The sequence below is a fragment of the Euwallacea fornicatus genome, chromosome 8 (assembly GCF_040115645.1).
Source record: "Euwallacea fornicatus isolate EFF26 chromosome 8, ASM4011564v1, whole genome shotgun sequence".
Lineage (NCBI taxonomy): Eukaryota > Metazoa > Arthropoda > Insecta > Coleoptera > Curculionidae > Euwallacea > Euwallacea fornicatus.
Window position 1 is genome coordinate 4,759,941 of NC_089548.1, and position 22,577 is coordinate 4,782,517.

A 22,577-nucleotide genomic window follows, 5' to 3' on the forward strand; every position below is an offset into this window, starting at 1 on the left:
AGATATTCGGGAGGGAAAGGGAGCGGGAGACGAAGAGGGAATGGAAGTGGGTGAGAAAGAGGAAGAGGGAGGGAGAGCGATAGCGAGAGTACGTTCGATGAGGCTGGAAAATATGTGTACGAGTGTGAAAGTGCCAAATCCGTTTTAATAACCCAAATTTTTGAAGATAAATTATTATTGTTGTGACACATCTCTTTTTGATATTAATTGGCACCATGTAACTGAATTAGCATAAAGAAGCATTTACCTCCGAAGGATCGATTATCGGAAAGATGACTAAAATACATGGCTTCTCTTGCATATAAAAAGGCGATACTTGTATGCGATTATAAGAATAATTGCTCAAAGCGCCTTCCCATTCAATGATAATTTTGTAATAAAGAGTTTCTTTTTATAGGGTAATAGCCATCCGGTCATCTAGAAGCTCGAACAGGTGGCAGTTCGGAAAAATCAAAGCAGAAGCCGTAAAATAAAAGTGTACTGCTCTGTTCAATAAATGAAAATAATGGAATTAGATAACGAGGACGCCTATTCCATTCTAGTTATATTAAACTATTCCGGTTCCAAGTGCCCATATCAATCAAGGCTCCTTTAATTAGGGTGCGACTTCCATTTCGTCCAAGTCCAATCTCTACATTTTAAAGCTCCCAAGAGCTTTTTCAATCCTCCAAAAATGACCTATTCACCTTCTAACGTAAACGATGAGGGTGACAATGTGATGTGAAAAACGTCGAAAATCCCTGAGTAATAGCTAATTTTATTACCTTTCTAATAAATAAGAAAATTCAGGATTCGGCATGGGAATGAAATTCTGCATCTCTAAGAAGTTAAGTCAAATTAAAAATTCTCGAACTCGAGAGAGAACTACAAATTTTCGTTTTGTACTACTTCACAGCTTAAAAAATGATTCAAAAACATTTTTGAAAAAAAGTTATCAATATTTGTCTGAAAAGCGTTGAACATATTTACAACAGAGCGTCTCTTGGTATCAAATTATTAATGTGACGTCAAATTTAACTGCAACTTACTTTCTACAGAAACGTTAAAATAGAGCGAAGATATCGGTCCCTTTCTTGGTTTTTACGAAAATTGCTCCTGTTAAACTAAACAGCAGATTAATAATTTGAGCTTTAATCGTTTCAAATACGTCGCTCTTGCCTCAACTCTTCGTTAAGCTTCAACTCACTGATAACTGTCGCTCCTCAACAGTACATCGAACGCCCATTTGTAAGGGCTGTTTCTTCCATATCCTGCTACACCTGAACGTGAAATAACTTACAGTAAAGGGTAACCATTAGTCAAAGTGTCTCTGCTAATTGCGGAAATGTTTCAGATAGCTCTCCTTACTTCAACTGTTGGTTAAGCTTTAAGTTCAGTCTGAAAAACCTCTCAACTGCCGGTTAGTTGTTAACCGGCAGCTGTGACTCCCCACCGGTCTTAACAGAAACAGTTTGGCTGATGGTTACCTCTAGTCTAAGTGGTTCCGCATGACGTTTTAGCAGGATATTGAGGAACCTACCCTTAGGAGGGTACACTTGATGGACATAAGTGTTTATAATCCTTAACAGAATTTCTTGCGTCTTGGCCAATTAAAATTTTCAAGGACGCACAATTCGTCCCTTCTAAAGCTTTCCATGATAAATGTTTCAACATCCATCCTTTTAAGCGGTACCGGGTGAACCTCTAATTTATACCGGCAGTGGACACCTCCACTTGTTGGGCGGTACCACGCCATCCGACTGAACCTGTACTAAAATGGGACACCAATAAATATCATCGAAATTATCGGGTGTAACATCGACAATTACCGGGGTCGTTGCTCCTCCACGATTCGCATCTGCATGGTGGCAACTATGATAAACTACTATTGCGATGCTTGGCGGTACCGTAGGTACTCCGGTCTAACTGTATCTTTTAGAGAGGTTTAGTTCTGAATACTGAAAGTGCATACCGCTTTACAATTTTCTAAAATGGATATTTTATTCCAGGTTAATGACACCAACGACAATCCGCCAGTGTTCCTGGAACAGGCTTATTCCTTCGACATCCCCGAGAATGCCCTTAGGGGGTACAGGGTGGGACAAATCAAGGCGACCGATGCGGATTTAGGGGTTAACGCACAGCTGAGCTATACAGTGGTCAGCAACTGGGCCAATGATGTCTTCTCTCTAAACCCCCAAACGGGAGTTTTTACCCTGACCTCGAAGCTGGATTACGAAGAAGTAAGTTACTACCGTTGTTGGTTAAAAAATGTGAATTACGTCGGAAAAAGTAAAGGAGCTTCAAGTATGGTAAGTGTCGGTTTTTCTTCTAGGCGTAGACCTAGAAAACGGCCGCGAATAAATAGAAAAAAGCTGATTAAATGGTGGATTGGAGCGTTAGAGTAGCAAAGGAATACTAATTGAAAAATTACATAGAGAAGAGCCACACAAGTTGCGGTTTTGTTCAGTTTCAGATTAAAATGGTCACGAATCCTAATTGAAGCAATATTTTTCGATTGTCGTTATTATGGAGTGAACTCATGGTTGGTTACAATATTAATCTTTCAACAAAAGTTCTTATTTATGAGCGCTCCGCAAGGCCAATCCAGGACATAACAAAGCCCAAAGGAAAAAAAGAAAAAACACAAAGTATTGTCAACCAGGCTTTATTTTTTCGAGACGGAAAAAATGAACGTTCGTACCGATATACGTCCACGGGGTTTCTGCTTCAAAAACAAGGTCAGTTCTGTTATTAAACGATTTATTGCCAGCCCGCGGACAACTACAGATATCCCTAACAATAATTTTAATTTTACCATGAGCCCTGAATTTCACAACCATCAGGGAAGTGAAAACTCGTCTGTCTGTAGGTAGATCGTATCCAATCAGATGAGCTGGTGTTTCTGTATAAAAACCGACCAGACTTTATTGCCATTGCCCGTCGCGTCGCTTTGGTTTCCATCTGTATTTAGCTTCCGAAGTTGCAGCCCCTAGTTTTTGTCCTACTCTGTGTATACCTTTGTTGTCGTCTTTGTATTGTTGCCCAACTGTTTGAAAAGCAATTTCAATCAATGACGATTAGGTTAATTCAGGTTATCATTTCCAGCGAAGCCCGCCCCGGTAAGCGGCTTAATTGCCTTCATTACGCTAAAATAATCTTAAATTTTTAGCTTATTTTATTCATTAATTGTCTTATCGCCGACTACATAGATCCATACAACAAACGCACGCGATGAACTCTGTCAATACGCAGACGATTAAAGCTTCGAATTTGTCGAACAAATAAAAAGCGATAGACCTTGATAAAGGTCCATTTTTGAACGACGAAAATGGTCGTGCAGGGTAATTTCTCTGCCTCGAGGATGATAAATTTAATTCTACATAGCATAGAAGGCAATATGCTCGAGCCAACCAAAGGATAGAACATGAATGAAGCCAAAATAGACATTGGATCAAACAGATCACGTAACTGAACTGTATGATCTGACTTGTCATTTATTCTTGCGCGAGGTCGATGATCGTAGGCGACAATAGTCATCAATACCTAATTCAAAACTGTTTTCAGGAACAGTTTGGGAACCTCAAGCGGACAGCACTGATTGGTAAAATACGTAAATCTCAAAAAACAAGGATTATTACTCCATTTCGTAGATCAACTATCGCTTTATTTATGGTGATTCTGAAACTCCTCCCTAGAAAATACAACAAAGTTCCATATTAGAATTGCTCCTTTAATCATATTTGAACCATATGGCCTTGGTAGTTATCTGTGTGGATATCGAAAAAGATACAGAATATTAACTGTTGTTCTGTCCCTAGCGATGGACAAGTAGATCAATGACAACATTCACGGCGAATGTTCAATGACGATAATTGTCATCTTTCGAAGACCAATCAGATACGCTAGAGTTCACTTGACCTGCAAACGTGGAAGGATAAAACCAAAAGTATTTGCTCGTTTGAAAATTATAAAAGTCGAAGAATCTCCAACCGAATCGTGAGATATTAATGTCAATATGTGTCAATAGCTCTTATCAGTTGCGTTCTCGTGGTCTACTGAAGCATTCATAGCGATCCGTTTGATTTCTCAGGCTTTAAACCGACTTCACCTACCCACTCGTCCTTTCAATTTAAATCGGCACTTTCTCAGTTAAGTGATATATTAAATTCCTGGAAAAGTCTCATTAATTTTCATTTCGGGGCGTTTGATCAACTCAAAATTCCGTAGATCATCAAAATCGACTGAATCGTCAGAAATGAGTTCTAACCTTAAGAGAACGTAATGTTCCTCGAAGGCGTTCTCTTGTCTAGATCATTGATCATCTCCACACATTTCTCCTTTAGATTCGAGAATCTGGCTCCATTAACGTCGGTTCAAGGCGTGATTGCTGACATTGCTGATTAAAAGACTATTTGCTGTAGTACCAATCGCGTCACAATCTTCATATCGGCGCTGATGCTGCATCTTTTCAAAATTCGTATGTTGCAGGAATTTTTCGGGTATCGATGCAACGCTGTCAGTGTTTAAGTAGCCTTTAGCAGTATTATTGGATTTAGAGTAAATAATTATCATGCGAATGAACAAAAAAAGTAATAATAATAATCATTATTGTTGCTAAAAAAATTAACAAATCTCAAGGCATATTCATTTGATCAATGATGTGTAAGTGGGCGTTCTGAGAGGAAATGGTCTGAACCAACGCCATTATAAATTGAACTTACTTCTCTAACTGAATTCAGTGTGACAAGTAATAAGGATCCATTATTTTTCAGTTGGGCAGCTTGGGCGTTATACCAACAATAACAATAACACCGACAGTAAATAGTCAGGAGCACTATTCTAGTTCTCGAAAGAACAATTTTTTACTACGCAAGATGATAAACAAGGAAAACGAAGGATTAAAACACAAATATCAAGAAAAGTTAACGAAAATTGGCGCTTTCAGAATATCCCTAGTCAGATCAACAAGGAAACGTCAACAAATTTACCGGCAATCGTGCAACCAAACAGTGTTTTGTTTTGACATTCAAATATTCCTCTATCCTTTTCTAGCACATAAAATTTATATGACTTGTCATTTTACCTAAGGCGACTCTTAATCGCTACATTCTGTGACGTCAATAAAAAAATCACGTGACTTGTACTAAATATCATTTTGACATAGTTCCTCGAATTTATCCCAAATTGGACAATTGGGCCAATAACTGCTGCTTACCACCTACCCCATCACCAGTGTTGCACTCGTAACTCAGTTTTGTCTTTGACTAGTTTGATGCGATTACTCTGTCCTCTCCAAGGCATCCATTACTATCTAATTTTTCGTCACAATTACCGTTCTTCTCCATACGTGTATTATAACATTTACCGCGTGTTATTGACCATCACCTAAACCTCTTTTGGAACCTCCTGAATTCCTGCTTTACATTCAAATATCATACTCGTTGGGTATTATAAATATACGCCTCTGAGGGCCTGATTAATTCAGCAAGCGTAATTATTCGATGATTGCGTCATTTAAATGTTGCAAAATTAAATAACCGTGAACTTGTTAAAACACCGGGTACGCATTTAAATCTCACCTTGACGGTTTTTATGCACTTTCTCATGGATCCCATGAACTTGCACTGAACGTTTATAATATGTAGGCATGCTTGCAAGAAACGTTAAGGAGTTTTCGAACTGTTTGTTAATAGTATTCATGGCTTAGCAATAACTGTCTATTTTCCTATGAAGTCTTAATCGAATTATAATTAAATCTTTATCAAATTGTTTACCATGAAGATGTTGCTCTGCTTAAATGTACAGGGAGAAAATGCGAGAGCATGAGGTATACTACCTAGCATGGCAAAGACCAAATGTATTTCTCAGGGCTAGTGGCTAATGGTATGCAGAAAGCGATAAAACAATCCCACAAACAATACTAATTTAACTCTGAATGCACTGGGTTTTGCGCGTCAAACCATGACAGGTCTTCATTAAGCACGTTTCGTCCATAAAATACTTTGTACGTTTCAACAAAAGGACGTAAAAGAGAAACGTTTCCAAATGAAATGTTTAACCAAAACAATGAACATCGCAAGGTATCAATTAAAGTATTATTGTTTGGGTTAGTACTAGTGGTAATTTAGAGTAGTTACTGAGAATCTACCTCTGCAAGAGAGAAGACTTTTCTAAACTCTTCACATACATGGATACAGGATGTCTTTAGCTGAATGCCAGTTAGAAATACGCTCACTTTCATATCCAATACGCCACAGAGTAATAATAATAATTAAGTCTTGCAATTTTGGTAAATTGGCAAAATAATGTTTCGTAACAAGGTATGAAATGATCAGAGTTTCTGTTGAAAAAATATTTGTTAACTGAAAAGTTAATAATGAATGTTATCGCCTTCTACAGCAATGCAAGCATGTAATCTTCGTGGCATGCTTCGCAACATATGATCAACATTCTCCTCGGATATTTCATTTCATTCTATCTCAACGTGGTGTCGTAGATCTTTCAAATTGTTTGGAGGCCTCGGTAAATTTCAAACACGGTGACTCATCATGTCCCGAAGGTGCTCGATAGGTGATAGGTCTGGTGACCGTGCAGGGCAAAGCACCATTTCCAATTGTGCTTGTTCCAGATACCTTCGAGTAATGCAGTATGCGGCGTCCTATTATTCTCTTGGAAAATGCTATTTGGTGAAGTCTGCATGAAGGCTTCCAATACTGGCCTTAGGAGATTGTTAACGTAGGATGTTGCACCGCCGAACCGACCATAGGAAAACCCATGCAAATTCGAATATACCACATAATATTCTGAGTCTCTCATAAAAGGACTTTCAAAAAAGTCTAGTGCAATTTTGCCCATAAACGAACAAGGAAGATAATTTAAGATGGTATTGAAATTTACACGGGTTTTCCTACGGTCGGTCTTGTGATGCAGGACTCTGTACATATAATAATATATTTAATTAATAAATGATAATAGATTTTGGGGTCAAATAGTTGCATGAGAAACTGCGATTTGCTATTTTTCGCGGTTTCCTAAGTACTCCTAATGAGCTCTCAGTTAAAGACACCCTGTATGTACCAAATGAATAATAAAGAGATTTTAATCAGAATATTTGGTTGCCTGTTTTTGATAAAAAATATTCAGTTGCGGGTAAACTTTCAAGGTTAAAGGGGCCACAAAGTTCCAGGAACATGAGCATTTCGCACCCCTTAAGGAAGACTTTCCAGATGATCAAAAACTTGGCGTAAATGGTGCTAGAAAGAACTGTAAATGGAGGGCATGGGGCGACTGCCACGAAATTCTTAGGTCCTGAATAAACTAAATCTTTGTCTAGATCAAGAAAATGTTATAGAAACCATTAATAGAAGGGGAAATTCATCCCATTCCAATCGTGAAACTGTAATTTTACTAACAATGCTGCAGTGAAGATTAATCACTACCTCCCATGTCCAGATGAATGTAATGCACGCTTGATGAAAAGGTGATGATTCGTACTGTAGATCATCATGTTTTCGTCAAATGCATTTCTACTTAAGTCTCACAACTCTGTACAATAAATTGATCAATTCCTTGACAAGTAAAGTTGAACGGATCAAGCAGTGTGGCTGCTAAGGCGAAATTTAAAATCCTTCAGGTACGCTCGGTTCTCTGAGGGTAAGCCATAGGTACCTATTCAAAATTTTAAAAATCCTCTTAGCTTGGAACACAGAAAGAATTCTTAACAAAATAATTGGTCGGGTGCATGAAAAAATCGTCTTAGACACATGCGTGGTTCCCCTTACTATGAGATTTCCATCTCTCGGAGAATAGGACAGGAAGCTCTTAACATGACCATTCTTTTTTTGTCAAATGAGAGTGTCCAAATTCTGAAAAAGGGTTTGCAAGGCTGTGAAGTCTGCGACAAGTACTACATAGAATTAATGATAACTTTCATTTTCGTTTTTGCAGGTTCAGCACTATATTCTGGTCGTCCAAGCTCAAGATTCCGGAGTCCACCCCCTGTCCAGCACACTAACCGTCTACTGTAACGTCTTGGACCTTAACGACAACACTCCGATCTTCGACCCCATGTCCTACAGCAACGATATATTCGAGAACGTCACTGTGGGTACCAGCGTCCTAACGGTCAGCGCCACGGATCTGGATTCTGGTAAGAGATTGATCAGTTAAAATTGCTAACTTTTACACATAATGTAGGCATTATACAATCAATTCACGTTATAATACGTGATGCGTCTGATGGCGAAGCGAATTTTTCCGATGTAACACTGTCCATTAAACCTGGCAGTACCAGGAATCGATTCATATTTGTTCGGTCGACATGTTTAATACATTTCATTTCCATTTTAAATAGGGAGCTATTGGAAGACCTTGCGTATTTTTTCACGTCAACTTTCCTAACAAGCTGATATAGGCATTCGTCAGAGTTTTGTCTAATAAAATGGGCTATAATGGGTTTTTGCCTTTTCCGTCCGTGGGGAGAAAAAGAAAGAGGATCTAAGGATCACTTGAAGTGACATTTTTAGGTGCGCGGGAAATAAATAATTATAGATGAGGTCAGTGTCGGTTTGTCTATTTCTACAGTTATACGAATGGTAATTGTATGTTATTACCGCCAGCATTGACCCCTAGGTCGGTTTCGCAATTTTCCTCACTGTGATTTACTTTCTGCAATTTTCGGTTATGAATGTGAACGAGTCACAGCAAAGCTGCAAACCAATGCATTTTTTCTCATAAAAAAAATGTCGTGTAGCACCAACGAAACCCACGCGGAACCATAACTCCGGTACCAAAAAACGTCTCAATTGCGCGTCTTTTTGTCGCAACTGACGCTACACACAGCGGTCAGTCTTTTGAAAATTGGACGTTAAAAATACGACCAACCAAAACAGATTTTTTCTGGAACCGACCGGTCGTTTGTCGCATTTACATAAACATTTCTCGGGCCCGTTTTGTTAAAATAATCGCGGACCACTCATAAAAATAATTTATTCTATAAATGAGATGCCCGGGAACTTGTTCTTTGCAGTGGCGTACCCAGCACGAAGGAGGTTTCTGGAAAAACACTAATTGATCAATTCGGGCACTGAGGGGACCCTAAAATTAAGAATAGATCCTGATAGTTAAAATTCGGTGTTGGTTGCACTCGTTTGAATATGCATTTCGTCTTCTCAAAAAGTGCATCTCGATAAAATCGAAAGCGTTTTTTTGCAAGTTTTTGGAACTTTTTCACTTAATTGAGTTATTGGCGCAAATCCAGTGACGCCTAAGTAATATTCGTTAAGCTGCACTGCTTTAACTTCAGCAAAAGTGTAGGTAACATGAGGAAAAAACTGAAATAACCGAAATCTTGTGTTACGCGTAAAAAAATTCACGAAAACCATGTAATGTAGATCATCCCTGCGGGTTGCTTAATAAATCTCTTGATGGACCTCTGTAAGTCTGATTTATTGCGCAGAATATGTTCAAAATTGTAATTGCTAAAAAATCACTTACGGACCTAAATATGAAATAACAATAAGATATCGTTAGAGAAAAGGAACAAAGTTTACGTCTATTTCCGGTGTTTTTGCAAGTGACGCATATTTTGGGCTTGCAAAAGCCGATTATGGCCGGTCACCGACATTAATCCAAATACGATTTCAGGAAATGTCAAATTTTCTGTGGAGCGGGCTATGTGAACCACCTTGTATATAAAAAATCGTCTCGCTTGATAACATTTTTTATCATAAAGACAGTCAACTTTTTATTGACATCGAGGCGAATGCGCGCAATTTTTTTTCACAAAATCTTCGGTACACATCTCTTTTCGAAGCTCTGTAACTCGGAAACAGCGAGAGAACGAAATAGGGACATTTACGTTTAAATGCATCCTTATTAGTTAATTACAGATTCCAAAAGTGCAACTATACACGGTGTCCCAGGGAACAGAATATCTTTTCTATTGTTCAAAAAACTGAAAAACAAGTGAACTTTGGTGGGGGGGAACCACTTGGTGATTTTTTTTTCGAAATGTCCCCTCTCTACCTCAGGAAGCGACCCCTTTGAAATTTTCAAATGGAAAGAGGAGTTGTGTTACACCTGCTTTGAAAGGTTTTTTTTATGTCTCCATGATCATGGTTTTTTTATTGCTGTACGTCGCTCTTATAGAAATTAAACAGCTATAAGTGTCAGTACTGGAGTGACATCAGTCCACGTTTGTTTAAAGAAACCCATATTCAACAACTTCACAAATTAAATGTTTGGGCAAAGAATTTGGGTGGTCGCATTGTTGGACCATTTTTCATTCTTGGACACTTAAATGGAGAAAAGTATATACAACTTCTACAAGACCCCATATCTCACAGGATAACTGAAATACTTGAACAATATCCCTGCATCTTAGCAGAGGAACTAGTTTTTCAACGATATGAAGCTCCTCCACGCTACAACGTTGCCGTCCAACAATTTCGAAATGAAGAATTCCCTGGAAGATGGATTTAGCAGAAGAATCCAGCGGAGTGTCCCGCGAGATCTCCTGACCTTACTTCCTTGGATCTTTTCTTATGGGCATATTTGAAGACGAGAATTTAGGACATTAAATCTGGTTCCTTTGACGAGTTACATACCGGAATCGTCGAAGAGTCAACCAGAAGTATTAGATGATGTACGAGGACGTTTTGAGGATCGGTTGGACATGTGCATGGGAGTCAATGCAGGTCATTTTCAACATTTTTTACGATAAAATAATGAAAATACTAGGAAAAATTATGTCATTTGGTTTTTATTTAATTTCTATAAGACCGAGGTAGAAATATAAAAATTAAAAACTTGACCATGTAGAAAAAATAATTACTTTTCGAACGAGGTATAATACAAGCCCTCTTTTAATATCAAATTTCAAAGGGGTGGTTTCCAGGGGTAGAGGAATGATATTTTAACAACATTTTTGTCACAAAATGATGTCCCCCTCCTTATGAAAGTTGACGTGTTTTAATGTTTTTTTTGCGAAAAACGAGAGAAGAGATATACAGGCTGGACACCATTCGCTGGGTCGCCCCGTATATGAAATATTGTATTTAAAAACGTCGAGTTTTTGGTACGTAAATACGATATTATTTTGGTTTAACAAATTCACCTGTTCTGTAAGGGGTTTAAGGTCGTGGGCCAGAGGATAACATTATATGGTATTGAACGTGGTGTCAAGTTAGATCGCTTAGAATAGAGAATCTGACCAGTTACATGGTAGTTAAATTTGAAAGCATTCATAATTTTACCCTTATATGAGTTACTGCATTTACAACTTTTGCTGAAAAGTCGTATCTCTCAAAAGTCAAATTTGCAATTAGCCAACATGTTACGAGTGTGTCCATAATAAACAAAGTTTCTAAATAAATCACTTCGGATGGCATTTTGAGTTATAGTAAGTAGGTAATAACTCAACACAATGGATTTGAGTGTTACGACTTTTATGACTAATAGGTTAGTGCACATTTTTTCCAGCTTAACGAGAAATTTTTCGTCTCCACATACGACTTCTCAATGAGGTCTGAAAAGTAGATAGACGCTGACTTTTCCAGTTGGTTTCATGATGAGTTCTACAGTGAGAACATGTTCGTAATTACGAAACTCATAAAATATTTCAATGTTCTCGATAATCGCCAGCACGTCTGCATTCGTACGTAATAGGGGCTAAGTACATGTAACGGCCACTCTCTGCAAGCCTGAGACCTTATTCTTGCTTCTGAGCGGTGCAGACCCTGTAATAACGTAAAAATGACCTGAGCATTTTAGCCTTCTAGAACTTGCTTGATGGGTCATTTTGACGTATAGTGACTGAAAAAGTTCGTACATGTAAACATACATTTCTTCCTAATTCAATTTACTGTTACCCAGTGAGGTACAAAACATACACAGGGTGTCTACTAAATGATGGAATTAATTTTAAGGGATGATTGCTTGTCATATTTTACGAAAAATGCCCTAATGAATGCATGTCCTATCTTGTTTCGTTCTCGTAATACAAGGTGTCAAAGTTTTATTTTGATCGGCTTTTTATGACTATTTTTGCACATAAGGGCAATATCTGGATGAAATTCCATATACAAGGGTTTTCCGAAATGAGAAATGAAAACACAATATCGGTTTTACCGCAATATGTAGGGGGCGCCATTTGCAGTAATGTTCTTGCGTTAAAGTTGCCCTAACGTTTTAAGGATCCTGTGTTTTGACTTCTAATAGATTATGTCTTGCTCCCCCGTCAATTCTAAACAAAAAAAGCTATACTTGTTCGAAAACTCTCAGAGCAATGGTTTGCGAGATATCGACGATTAAAAATTTCTTTGCACATTAGTTCATCAAAAAATTAATTTATAAATAAAAATTTCGTAACAACTCCCTACATATTGCAGCAAAGCCGATATCACATTTGGATTTCACGTCTCAGAAAACCCCTGAAAATTGAATTTCATGAAGATATTGCCCTTATGTCCGATAATATTTATGAAAAACTGAAAAAAACATTTTCACACCCTGTATCACGAAACCGAAGCAAGATGGGGCATAGGTTTCTTAGAACTTTTTGTTATAAAATCTGGCAAGGAATCACCTCTTGGAATTAATGCCACCATTTAATAGACACCCTGTATATATGAGATACATATTTACAAAAAATTTTTTGGCTAAATGATAAATTAGGTAAAAGATGGTTTGGGAGAATGCGCTGCATATCTTGGCCGTCTGGCTCCCCAAACCTTATGATAATCGATTTTTCCGTTTGGGCGAGGATGAAACAAATAGCTTATGAAGAACGCGTTCCAAATGGTACAGAAATTTTAACAAACAGGATAAGACGGGCAACTCGATTAATTCCTAGAGAACACGCAGAGGCAGCTTTTAAAGAGTCCCGACACCTTATTGAAAAATGTGGAATTTAAGGAGATTTAGTGGAGCTTTAATGCGAGATTATAAATGTTTTAATTCATCTAATGATCATATTTTATCGTTTTAACGAAACAAAAATTTGTGAAAATAAAACTTTTTGATTTGGCAAATCCGACGAAATTCGAGAAATCAAATTTGCCCCGGGACTCTCAAACTTGGTGTGCGGGCTTTGACGTCGATTCCAAACAGCTTTTCTTAATTGCATTACATCGTGTTTGACACAGAAGAGACGCTTTACTCTACAGGAGAACGGGCACTTTGAAAATTTCCCGGCCTTGTTTGCTTTTCTACGAGTCAAATTTGTTAAGTCTTTGACCCAGCAAGGCCGAACTTCAAAAAGTGAACACGTAAAACACACATAAAATTCGATGCGGAATCAGAAATAAAATAAACAATTTATATTTCTGTTTTAAAAAAAGATGAAGCCGTAACTTGTCTTTGGGTCGTCCTGTGTACACTCATTTGCCATAAAAAAAAAACCGAGATAAAAAGTAAGAATCGTCGTGTCCCAACGTTTTCCAAAAGCCAAAGCGCTGATTTTTAATTGAATTTACTCCGTACTTTCGGTGCACACTGTATGTCCACCATTCAAGGGGGACGTGGTGTACGAATGCTCTTTTCACCCGCCGCAATTCGGCAGGGAACATTCTGTCTCGGAGGTTGTAGAATCGAGCGCCCCAACCCAACGCTCGGCCGTACCGCCGAGTCATCTCTCAATTGGCGCGTCCGATCAAACGCGACCAAAAACGTAAAATACCCGCCGCTACGGCCCTGATTTTTCGTCTTCTCGGAATACCACGAGAACCATTACGTCAATGGTAGACGAAACCCATCGCGTTATTAAAGTTGCGGTTGTCGGCGCAAAAGTACGAACAACCAGAGATTGTTTTTTGTACGGCGTTATTCTCTCTGTCAATTTATACGTCTTCATTTGACAAGCAGCATGGGAAGCGATGGAGAGAGACAGAAGGCGTGTTGTTGTGCCCTTCACGCTCAAATTAAAAGATTTTAACGGAAAGGTGTGTCGAATCGCGCGGCCTTACCACAGACGGCCAAACTGGCCAAATAATTAAAATTTGCCCAGGCAACAATGCGGTCCGAATTGCCCCGATGTCCGTTAATTACAATGACAAAGAATATCATAACACCGCTTGCTATATTTAATATTTTCACGAAGGACCCCCGGCCCAGCTTCTCAGAACTTTAATTGTTACAGGTGATAATGGCAAAATTACATACAGCATCACCTCTGGGGATGCGAGTGGCGACTTCGAAATCGCCTCAAATGGAACCATCACCACGTCACGTCTTTTGGACAGGGAGACGGTCAGTTTGTACAACTTGATCGTCACGGCCTCGGACCAGGCAGTTTTCCCCGAGAAAAAACTCTCGTCGACAGTGCAGGTAACCTTGACAGTGAAAAACTTAATCTACTCATATTTATTTTCACTGTCAGGTCTAACGCCTTGAATCAACTCGCGTCTATTTGTTGAACAAACACTTGGCAAGTCTTAATGATCTTGCACCTCCGCTTTCTAGTGTTGACACAGGTCCCGCTGGTATGCCAATGTGATGATCCTTAACTTTTTTAAATCCCTCGAGAAGCCCTCTTTTTACAGTCTAGTGCGATTCAACTAATGAGACTGATGAAATGCTCTTTTGTGAAGTCATGAGCACCAAATGGGAACATCGTTTCAATGAGCTTTGATCGTGTTTTGCTGGGTGGTCCCATGTTATTAATGTTATTTCCACTTATACCAGAAGAAAACCTAATGGTGACTTCCACTGATTTATACGTGGAGTGTTAAAGCTTACTGTTCAATGTTAACCACTACAAGTGACGCTGGAAATGGGACGTTGTTGATGAACGACGTCATATGTGCGATGTGCATTTCGTGTTTTTAGCCATTAAATTTAGACAAATTAATTAACGAAAAACGGTTTTCTTCTTTTAGCGACGGTTGCGCGTCGCAATCAGAAACATAGAATTTTGATCGCTAAAAAGAGAAAAAATATCAAAAACCCCTGCCGCGCAAAATGCTGATAACATGGCCAAGATCCTTTTTTCAAAACATCTCTGAAGAGCTTTTTTCCCTTTTCAAGAAACTCGAGAAATTTTCCGTAGAATCGAATAGAGGAGGTTGCCGACTTTGCCGTAGGTTAAAACGAGTTTTTGTCTTAACAAGGAACACAATGAAACCTTAAACGGCTGAGATCTTTGTTTGACCATTACACGCTTTTTTCAACAATTCCCTCAAACTTTCCTGCAAATTTCGCAAAAAAAACAATACTTCTGATCGGTGAAACAGCCTCCACCTTAAGTCATGGAAGAATGATCATTTTTCCACATCGGCCAATTAAATGCCCAAAATCTAAGATGAGTCCTCTGTGTAATTCCCAAGTACTACACAGGGTGTTCACGCCATCATGTCACAATCTTTGCGGGTTAATTTTCCTCAATGAACAATCAGTAAAACCTAAATAACGAAATGCTGGAAAACGTTTAATCTACGTTAAAAATGGTAGATTAAAGCGTTGATCATGCCGATTTTTCAATTACGGAGATCATCGTCTAATTTGCACATACACAGAGGATCGCATAAATACTGTAAAAAAAATTAGGAAAATATTTTTCATGGAAATGCTGGAACGCACATCAAATAATCTTTTTAGTTGGACATTTTTTGACGTAAGGGACGTGTATACGAGACTACCCATGTAGTGGATAATTTTTCATTTTTTCCTTGTGAAAGCCCATGAACGTTATGACGTTTTTGAATTCTTTAAAACATTCTGAACGTACTATATGTAACATACCCATGGCTAAATTAAACAGTTTAAAACAAAATACAAAAAATAGAAATAATGATAGAACCACCGATATTTAAAAAAAATACAATATAAACTATTACAATCTAATGTATTAAATTTTCGAATTGTGTCCCGTTAATCTAACCTTAACCTGAACTAACCTGACAGTGGGCAAGCAGCAATTCAATTTCCTCAAGAACTTGTTTTAATCATTTGAGGAGGTGTTTGTTGTTGAGCTTTTGAGTAATTGTATTTTTAACTCTCCTATGTCGATCGATTCATTTAAATACACCGTAGGTTTCAGCCACAAAAAAGGCCATAGAGTTGAGGTCGGGCGATCTAGCAGGCCACTCTAATAACCATTTTGCGCAAATATTTCAACTGTCGGATTTAGACATGGGCGTTTTATATGATCGATGTTCAAAATTTCCCAAAGAACTCAAAAACGTCATAGTATACATGAGATTCCATAAAAAAAATTATAAACTTATATACTACAACCCTATGTACAAGTCCGTTATATCAAAAAATGAAACAAAAACAATGCTTGACTTGTTCCAGCATTTTCATGAACAAAATTTCCTTTAATTTTCAACCAATTTATGCAGAGCTTTTGGTCTTCTATGTATACAGTGATCATTACAACCAGCCTTCATCTTGCATCAAATCTATAGCTCGTGTACCAATCTATATCACATAATCTACTGAGGAACTAAATTTACCCAATAAATTTTGGACTAATATTCCTTATTAACCCCTGTACCAGAATTCGTGATATCTACTTACATCATTACTTTCCAATCTTTCCCATCTAATCACGACGTTCTCTCCAATCAGCCGGCTGAATTTACATAAATATCGTGGTCATCCGTTTGACCCCGAAACATCGCAATTTCGTGGCTTGGATGGTTCCACACTGACCCATTTACGACATTTCAGGTCGCCATTATTGTCAGAGACGTAAACGATTTGGCCCCCGAGTTTGTCACCTCGAACGAAACCAGCGTCATGGAAAATGTCGCTAAGAACACTGTCGTAATGGTCATTAAAGCTATAGACAAAGATGAGGGTAAAACCGTAGCATATTAGTTTTATTTCCTGCATTGATAGCTATTCTTTTTAAGGACGAAATGGTTACATTGAGTATTCTTTGGCCCCGAATCGAATTTTTTCGTTGGGGTCGGTCGATGGGGTTTTGAGGGTTGCTGATAATATCGACAGGGAAATTACCGGCAACTATACGATAATGGTGATGGCTAGAGATAGAGGGGAACCTTCGAAGAGTGCCAATATGACAATAGCAATTAAAGTCTTAGACGAAAATGATAACAACCCGGTTTTCGATCCCCGTCAGTACAGTGCCAGCATAGCTGAAAATGCTTCAATTGGAGCCATGGTCCTTCGAGTAAGATCGTCGACGCTTAACCGTCTGTATCTCTAGAAGGAAAATTTTAGGTCTCGGCCACTGACATAGATGACGGCCTCAATGGCAAAGTGCGCTATTCCATTAGCAACGGAGATGCTAACCGCGACTTCAGCATCGCTGAAGATACTGGAATCGTACGAGTTGCCAAGAATTTGAACTTCGAACGAAAGTCCAAATACATTCTCACAGTTAAAGCTGAGGATTGCGCCGGCGATATCAGTGAGGAAACGGTGAGGTCTGATGCGGCTGAAATTACCATTCTGGTAAGTTGATAAGTTTTGTCGAGCGCAACAATTTAATTTGAGGCTATATTTAGGTTTCCGATATCAATGACAATCCACCAACTTTTCTGGATTCCCCATATTTGGCATGCGTAATGGAGAACGTAGTTCCTCCCAATGGAGGCTATGTAATTACAGTCCAAGCCTACGATGCTGATACGCCGCCCTTCAATAACCTCGTGAGGTATTTTATTTTAACTTCTGCAGGAGTGCGTTGTTTCTGATTGTGAGGACTGCTGTAGGTACTTCATCAAGGAAGGGGACACCGACATTTTTCGTATAAACGCCTCTACAGGAGATGTCTCCCTGCTGCAACCCCTCGACCGTGAAGTCCAGGAGGAATATGTGCTCAGTCTCGTGGCAATGGACACCGGTAAGTTTTGGCAATTTAAACTGTTTTTTTTTTTAATGCAGGACACAGCACCTAGCGTTCGTCATTATTTCCTTATATGTCCTAATTTAATTTTTTTTAAATGATTTGTATGAAAATAAATTCTTCTTCGCTCTAAATCTGTTCCTTTTAGGCGGCTTCCTAATTGAACGCTCAGTATGTCGTTTTTGATGAAATGATCAAAATTTGTTTTTAAAAAAATTGATTCAAAAGTGGAGAGAGGCGTTTAGGTGTAAGTTAGAGCCCAAAAAGCCTGCAGAAATGCAAACGTATGTAAGAGGCAAAGTTTTTAAAATTTTGAAGAATCCCGCAGTCCTTTTCTTTTTCGTTCCTTTGCCGATTCGTATATTTTTTTACAATGTTAATAACAATTTGCAAAATTGCCGCGAAATTGCCCTCAATAAAGATTACTAGTAAACTTCAATCACTAATCGAATTAACAAGGAAAATATCGGTTACTTGTTTATTGGTTACTAAAGATCGGCTTCCCAATTATTATAATTAGCGTCTTATTGGCAATGCGATTCGATAATAAATCGCTATTCGATTTAAAAGCTCGACTCTTCGGTCCGGACCTAAAATGATCTGTTATTTTAGTAAATCGAATACGGTAGCTGGCACGAAATCGATCACTTAACTGGTGCGAGATTTGGTCACGTTTAACCGACGCACTTGACTACACTTTTGATTCGAAAGCCTGCGATCTAATTGGCACCTTTAGGGTAGTACTGGTCAAAGTAACTCGAATTTACAGATCATTAAGTTTCAGAAAAATGATAGCTTCATAGAGGAAAGCAAGCTTCCTTATGAGTTGAAATATTCGTCCATTACCTGAAAAAAACCCCTACAAGGGAATACTAAAATAAGTATTTACGTGGACAAGCTGCAAATATAGCCAGATGTACGTTTCTGAGATATTTTTCGCTTGTCCCGCACTCGTATATGGGATAGGTATATTCATTATTTCGGGCTAATAGCTGCGTAAAGATTTATCGCTGTAAATCAGTTTGATTTATCGCGTTGCTTCTCCATTTTTATAGCCGGTGGACAAATTAAAAAATTCCTAACAGAGTGCACTTTCTGCCATGGGCGGCCAGGTATATGAGCCTGCTAATATTGTTGCAATATATAGGGTTCATTTACTTTGCGGACGTTGAAATATCTACGAACGGTCTCTTGAAGAAACAATCTGTGTTCTGACGAGCCCTTCTGTATCTCTTCCACGAAATGTCCTTCGCTTTCCGTTCAAATCGACGCCTTGTGGCTGAACCTCATAGAATGGCGAGATGGCGGTTTCTCCGTCACTTGAGGAGAGATCCCGAACGCTCCCGAGGCTCCTCGGCGACGGGGGTGCTCTTCTCTCAATTGGGAACGTCTTTTGAGCTTTGGGAGCTCAACGAGGTGATTTCTTTCGCCGATGGCGAGCGTGGGTTCCCTCCGTTCGCGGCACCTCACGTGGGGACTTTGGGAAATGCAATTAAAATACGTCATCGTAGCTGCGCAGCTACCGGAAACGACGGAGGACGCAATCGTGATGCTCAAAACGCAGATTCCCCGTGCTGTCGAGGTGTCACTGGGGCGATCGCGGGGTCAGCCCGCCGAGCGTCGGACGATTTTCGTCCGCGGACCGAACCCGATTCCAGTGAGTTTCCAAGAGGATAATCCCACAACCGTTTTAGTCCATCACTCTGCGTGTATCATAAAATATAAAAGTATCTTCGAGGCAATAAATCGCCATATCTTCTTTTCTTACGACTCTAACAAGCACCAAGTTCCGTTGCAATATTATTTAGTATCTATTTGAGAGTGCTTCGGGGCACCATAAATTGACCTTGATGATCTTCTAAGTGCAGCTCTTTTAATAGTTTAAACATGAGTATTCTATAAGGTATAGGAAAATACGTAAATAGGAGCCCCCCAGGTCGTCAGTTGGGTGTTGGTTTTTTCTTCTGCCGAGCTGACTAGAGATTAAATATCGACTGGTACACATACAGCAAAGTGGACTCCTTATTTAAAAGATAGGAGTTGGCCTTTGACCGTTCGATAAATTGCTAAGTCACCAGCGCTAATTCCTCGACGACGGGGTCACATCGGTCGAGCGATGGTCATCTGCAATGGACCAGAAATTGTTAAACACTCTTTCAAAATGGATTTTTGCGTAGTGCCGGCGTGTGACCGGATTCGCCTTGTTGGCCGAGCCTTGAAGGGTGCTGGGTACGCCACTGAGCTGTGAAGCTATCGGGTCGAAACAATCGCACAAAGAGCCAAAAGCGCATTAAGTTTTTCTGTTGGGACAATGCAACGCCAACAAACAATTAAAAATTCAACCAACTACCGCTACTTTTTAATTCGCGACTGCTGCCAACGAGTTCGACTTCTTTTTTATCGCGTTTTAGTGATCGTTGAGACTTATGAGCCTACATGCCCGTATGAATGTGCTAAACTATAGTTTATAAACCTAGTTAGGTTGATAAGCATCAATCGATCGTTCCATTCTAAATTCCAGCTCTCCTTGTTGAAAATATCAAACGGGGACAAGTCAGGTCGTGCAGCTCGCCTATTGTTATACTTGTCCGGAGTTATTATAGATTTGAACCGGAGGGTCAAGTGCCGTTTTTTCAGCCGGCGGTCTACAAGAGATAGTCATCACAAAATGAACTTTCCATCGTAAAATTTTATTGTTGTATCTATGTTGAGACCGGCAGACGAGAGATTTGTATTGAGGAGAATTAGTTTCTCAAGCCAGTGCTGCTTACGTAACTCACGGCATAAGGAACAGGTTACTGGAACTTGTCTTTTGGGGCATTTGACGATCTGAATAAATATAGTCGCGGAGATTGGTATCAGAGCTTTTGAATTGGTTTTATTATCGCGTATAATCATTCCTTCATTTCCCAGATAAGAATTAGTGATTTAATATGAGCGATATTCGCATACTAATGCATTTTATGGTTCCCGCTAAGAAACAAGAATTGACTGAATTAGAAACTTCTGATTTATAATGTGCGGATGCCAGACAGGTTGCTGTGGTACTAGTGTTCTGCGTCTAATTGCACCACAGTTGCTCCTCACCAGAAATCATAACTTATATCGTTCCCTTAACCACCTTCCGTGTCAATGATCTGATGTCTTCTATGATCTAGATAAATGAACTCGAATGCCTAAAAAAATGAGCAAACTACTCTGCGAACGCGCTGATGATCCCTGAGAGATAAATAGATAGAAACGTACAGAGTGCTACAAATTAGTGGGCCAGTCCGCTGACCACAGATTCCTTGAGCGAAAATCGTTAGACTTTCCTTATGCGACGTTTTTCTTTGGCGCTCGGTGCTCACTACACAGAGCGTTGAAGTCCTTTGAAAGAAATTACTTTTGTTAATAACTTCGGGACGTGTTTTAATGCAATTTTGCGCTGATGCATAATGCGCTGGAGCGCACTTTTCCCCTAATTTGGGCAAACATTTCGAAACCAGCGCGGGGAAAGAGGGGGGTCTTGGACACGTCATCCCCCCCCCCCAACGTTTTTTTTTGCGCACGTCAATGGTGAACATGTTTAATTTTTTTAATTAAACGTTTCTTTACCTTAATCCTTTCGCTCTTGTAAAATTTTAATTTACCGCTCACTTCAGAAGATATTTCAGCAGACCGCCTCTCAATGCTTGGTACCAACTTTTCGTTTACGTTAGAAATGCACCAATCACTTATTTCTGTACAAACATGTTTTTTACCCAAATTGTAGGAAAAGTTCGCCTCATCGAACTGTGCATCGCTGCAAAATTTCGTTGAAATATGTGAAAAAACACCCAAATTGTGATTTTTTTTATACTAGTGCAACACTCCATATAGCGAGTATAAAGCGCCAAAGATAAAAGTCGCATAAGGAAATTCCACTTATTTCCGCTCAAGTTGTTTGTGGTCGACGGATTGACCTACTAACTTGCAACACCCTGTGTACCTTTGATAGAAAATATCATGTTATTCTGATGGTCTTTCCTCAGAAACCGCATTTTTTGGAAACAATCGTATATTGAGTATAAAGCTTAGATTTGTGATGTCTACACTTCCAGTCCGACTTCAGCATAAAAAAATCACTGCGATAGTATCTCAATAACTATCAGATCGCCCCCTCTCGGAAATCTCATAAATATCAACCAACTAACAATAACTACTAGAACTGAGCTTTATTGCATAAACTTTGGAAATTGGCACCATAGTACTCCTTGTACGAGGCGAAGTACCCATATACCGAGTATTGCTACGTCCTTCTCGACTTACAGTTCGAAAAATTCTCAAATAGGTTCACCTCCAATGACTGGCACTGGCACACTGCGAATCGTAGTCCAGGACGTCAATGACCATAGTCCGGAATTCAAAAGACAGTCCTATTACGCCACCATAAAGGAAAATTCGCCAATTGGTACCTGGATCCTCACAGCCACTGCAACTGACAAAGATGATGGCCTAAATGCTAAGATACGATATACCCTTTTGGGAGACAAAATTGACGGTTTGTTACCCCATTTGCAACTGTAGCAAAAAAAACGTTGACTGAAAATCTCGATAGGGTTTAAAGTGGATGAAGACACGGGGGTGGTCACTACTAATGCAGCTTTAGATAGGGAGGAAACTGAGAAGTACTTTTTGACCCTAATGGCCCAAGATTGCTCAGCGACTGACCCACGAGCTAGTGCAGTAAATCTCACCATTACAATCTTGGATGAGAATGATAACTCCCCCGTTTTCGAAGCTACTAAATATGAGGTGG

General features: G+C 39.2%; 1 protein-coding gene across 3 annotated transcripts in view; it reads left to right on the forward strand.

Moving 5' to 3' along the window:
* Positions 1 to 22,577, forward strand: part of ft (cadherin-related tumor suppressor fat) — a 115,480-nt gene that overhangs the window by 82,707 nt on the left and 10,196 nt on the right. For all 3 annotated transcript variants that reach the window (XM_066285061.1, XM_066285062.1, XM_066285063.1), the window contains exons 10-19: positions 1,989 to 2,222; positions 7,930 to 8,131; positions 14,120 to 14,307; positions 16,654 to 16,783; positions 16,839 to 17,119; positions 17,170 to 17,403; positions 17,457 to 17,605; positions 17,664 to 17,794; positions 22,110 to 22,319; positions 22,377 to 22,573. In XM_066285061.1, the coding sequence (XP_066141158.1) occupies positions 1,989 to 2,222; positions 7,930 to 8,131; positions 14,120 to 14,307; positions 16,654 to 16,783; positions 16,839 to 17,119; positions 17,170 to 17,403; positions 17,457 to 17,605; positions 17,664 to 17,794; positions 22,110 to 22,319; positions 22,377 to 22,573 (1,956 nt within the window). The remainder of the gene's footprint in view (positions 1 to 1,988; positions 2,223 to 7,929; positions 8,132 to 14,119; positions 14,308 to 16,653; positions 16,784 to 16,838; positions 17,120 to 17,169; positions 17,404 to 17,456; positions 17,606 to 17,663; positions 17,795 to 22,109; positions 22,320 to 22,376; positions 22,574 to 22,577) is intronic.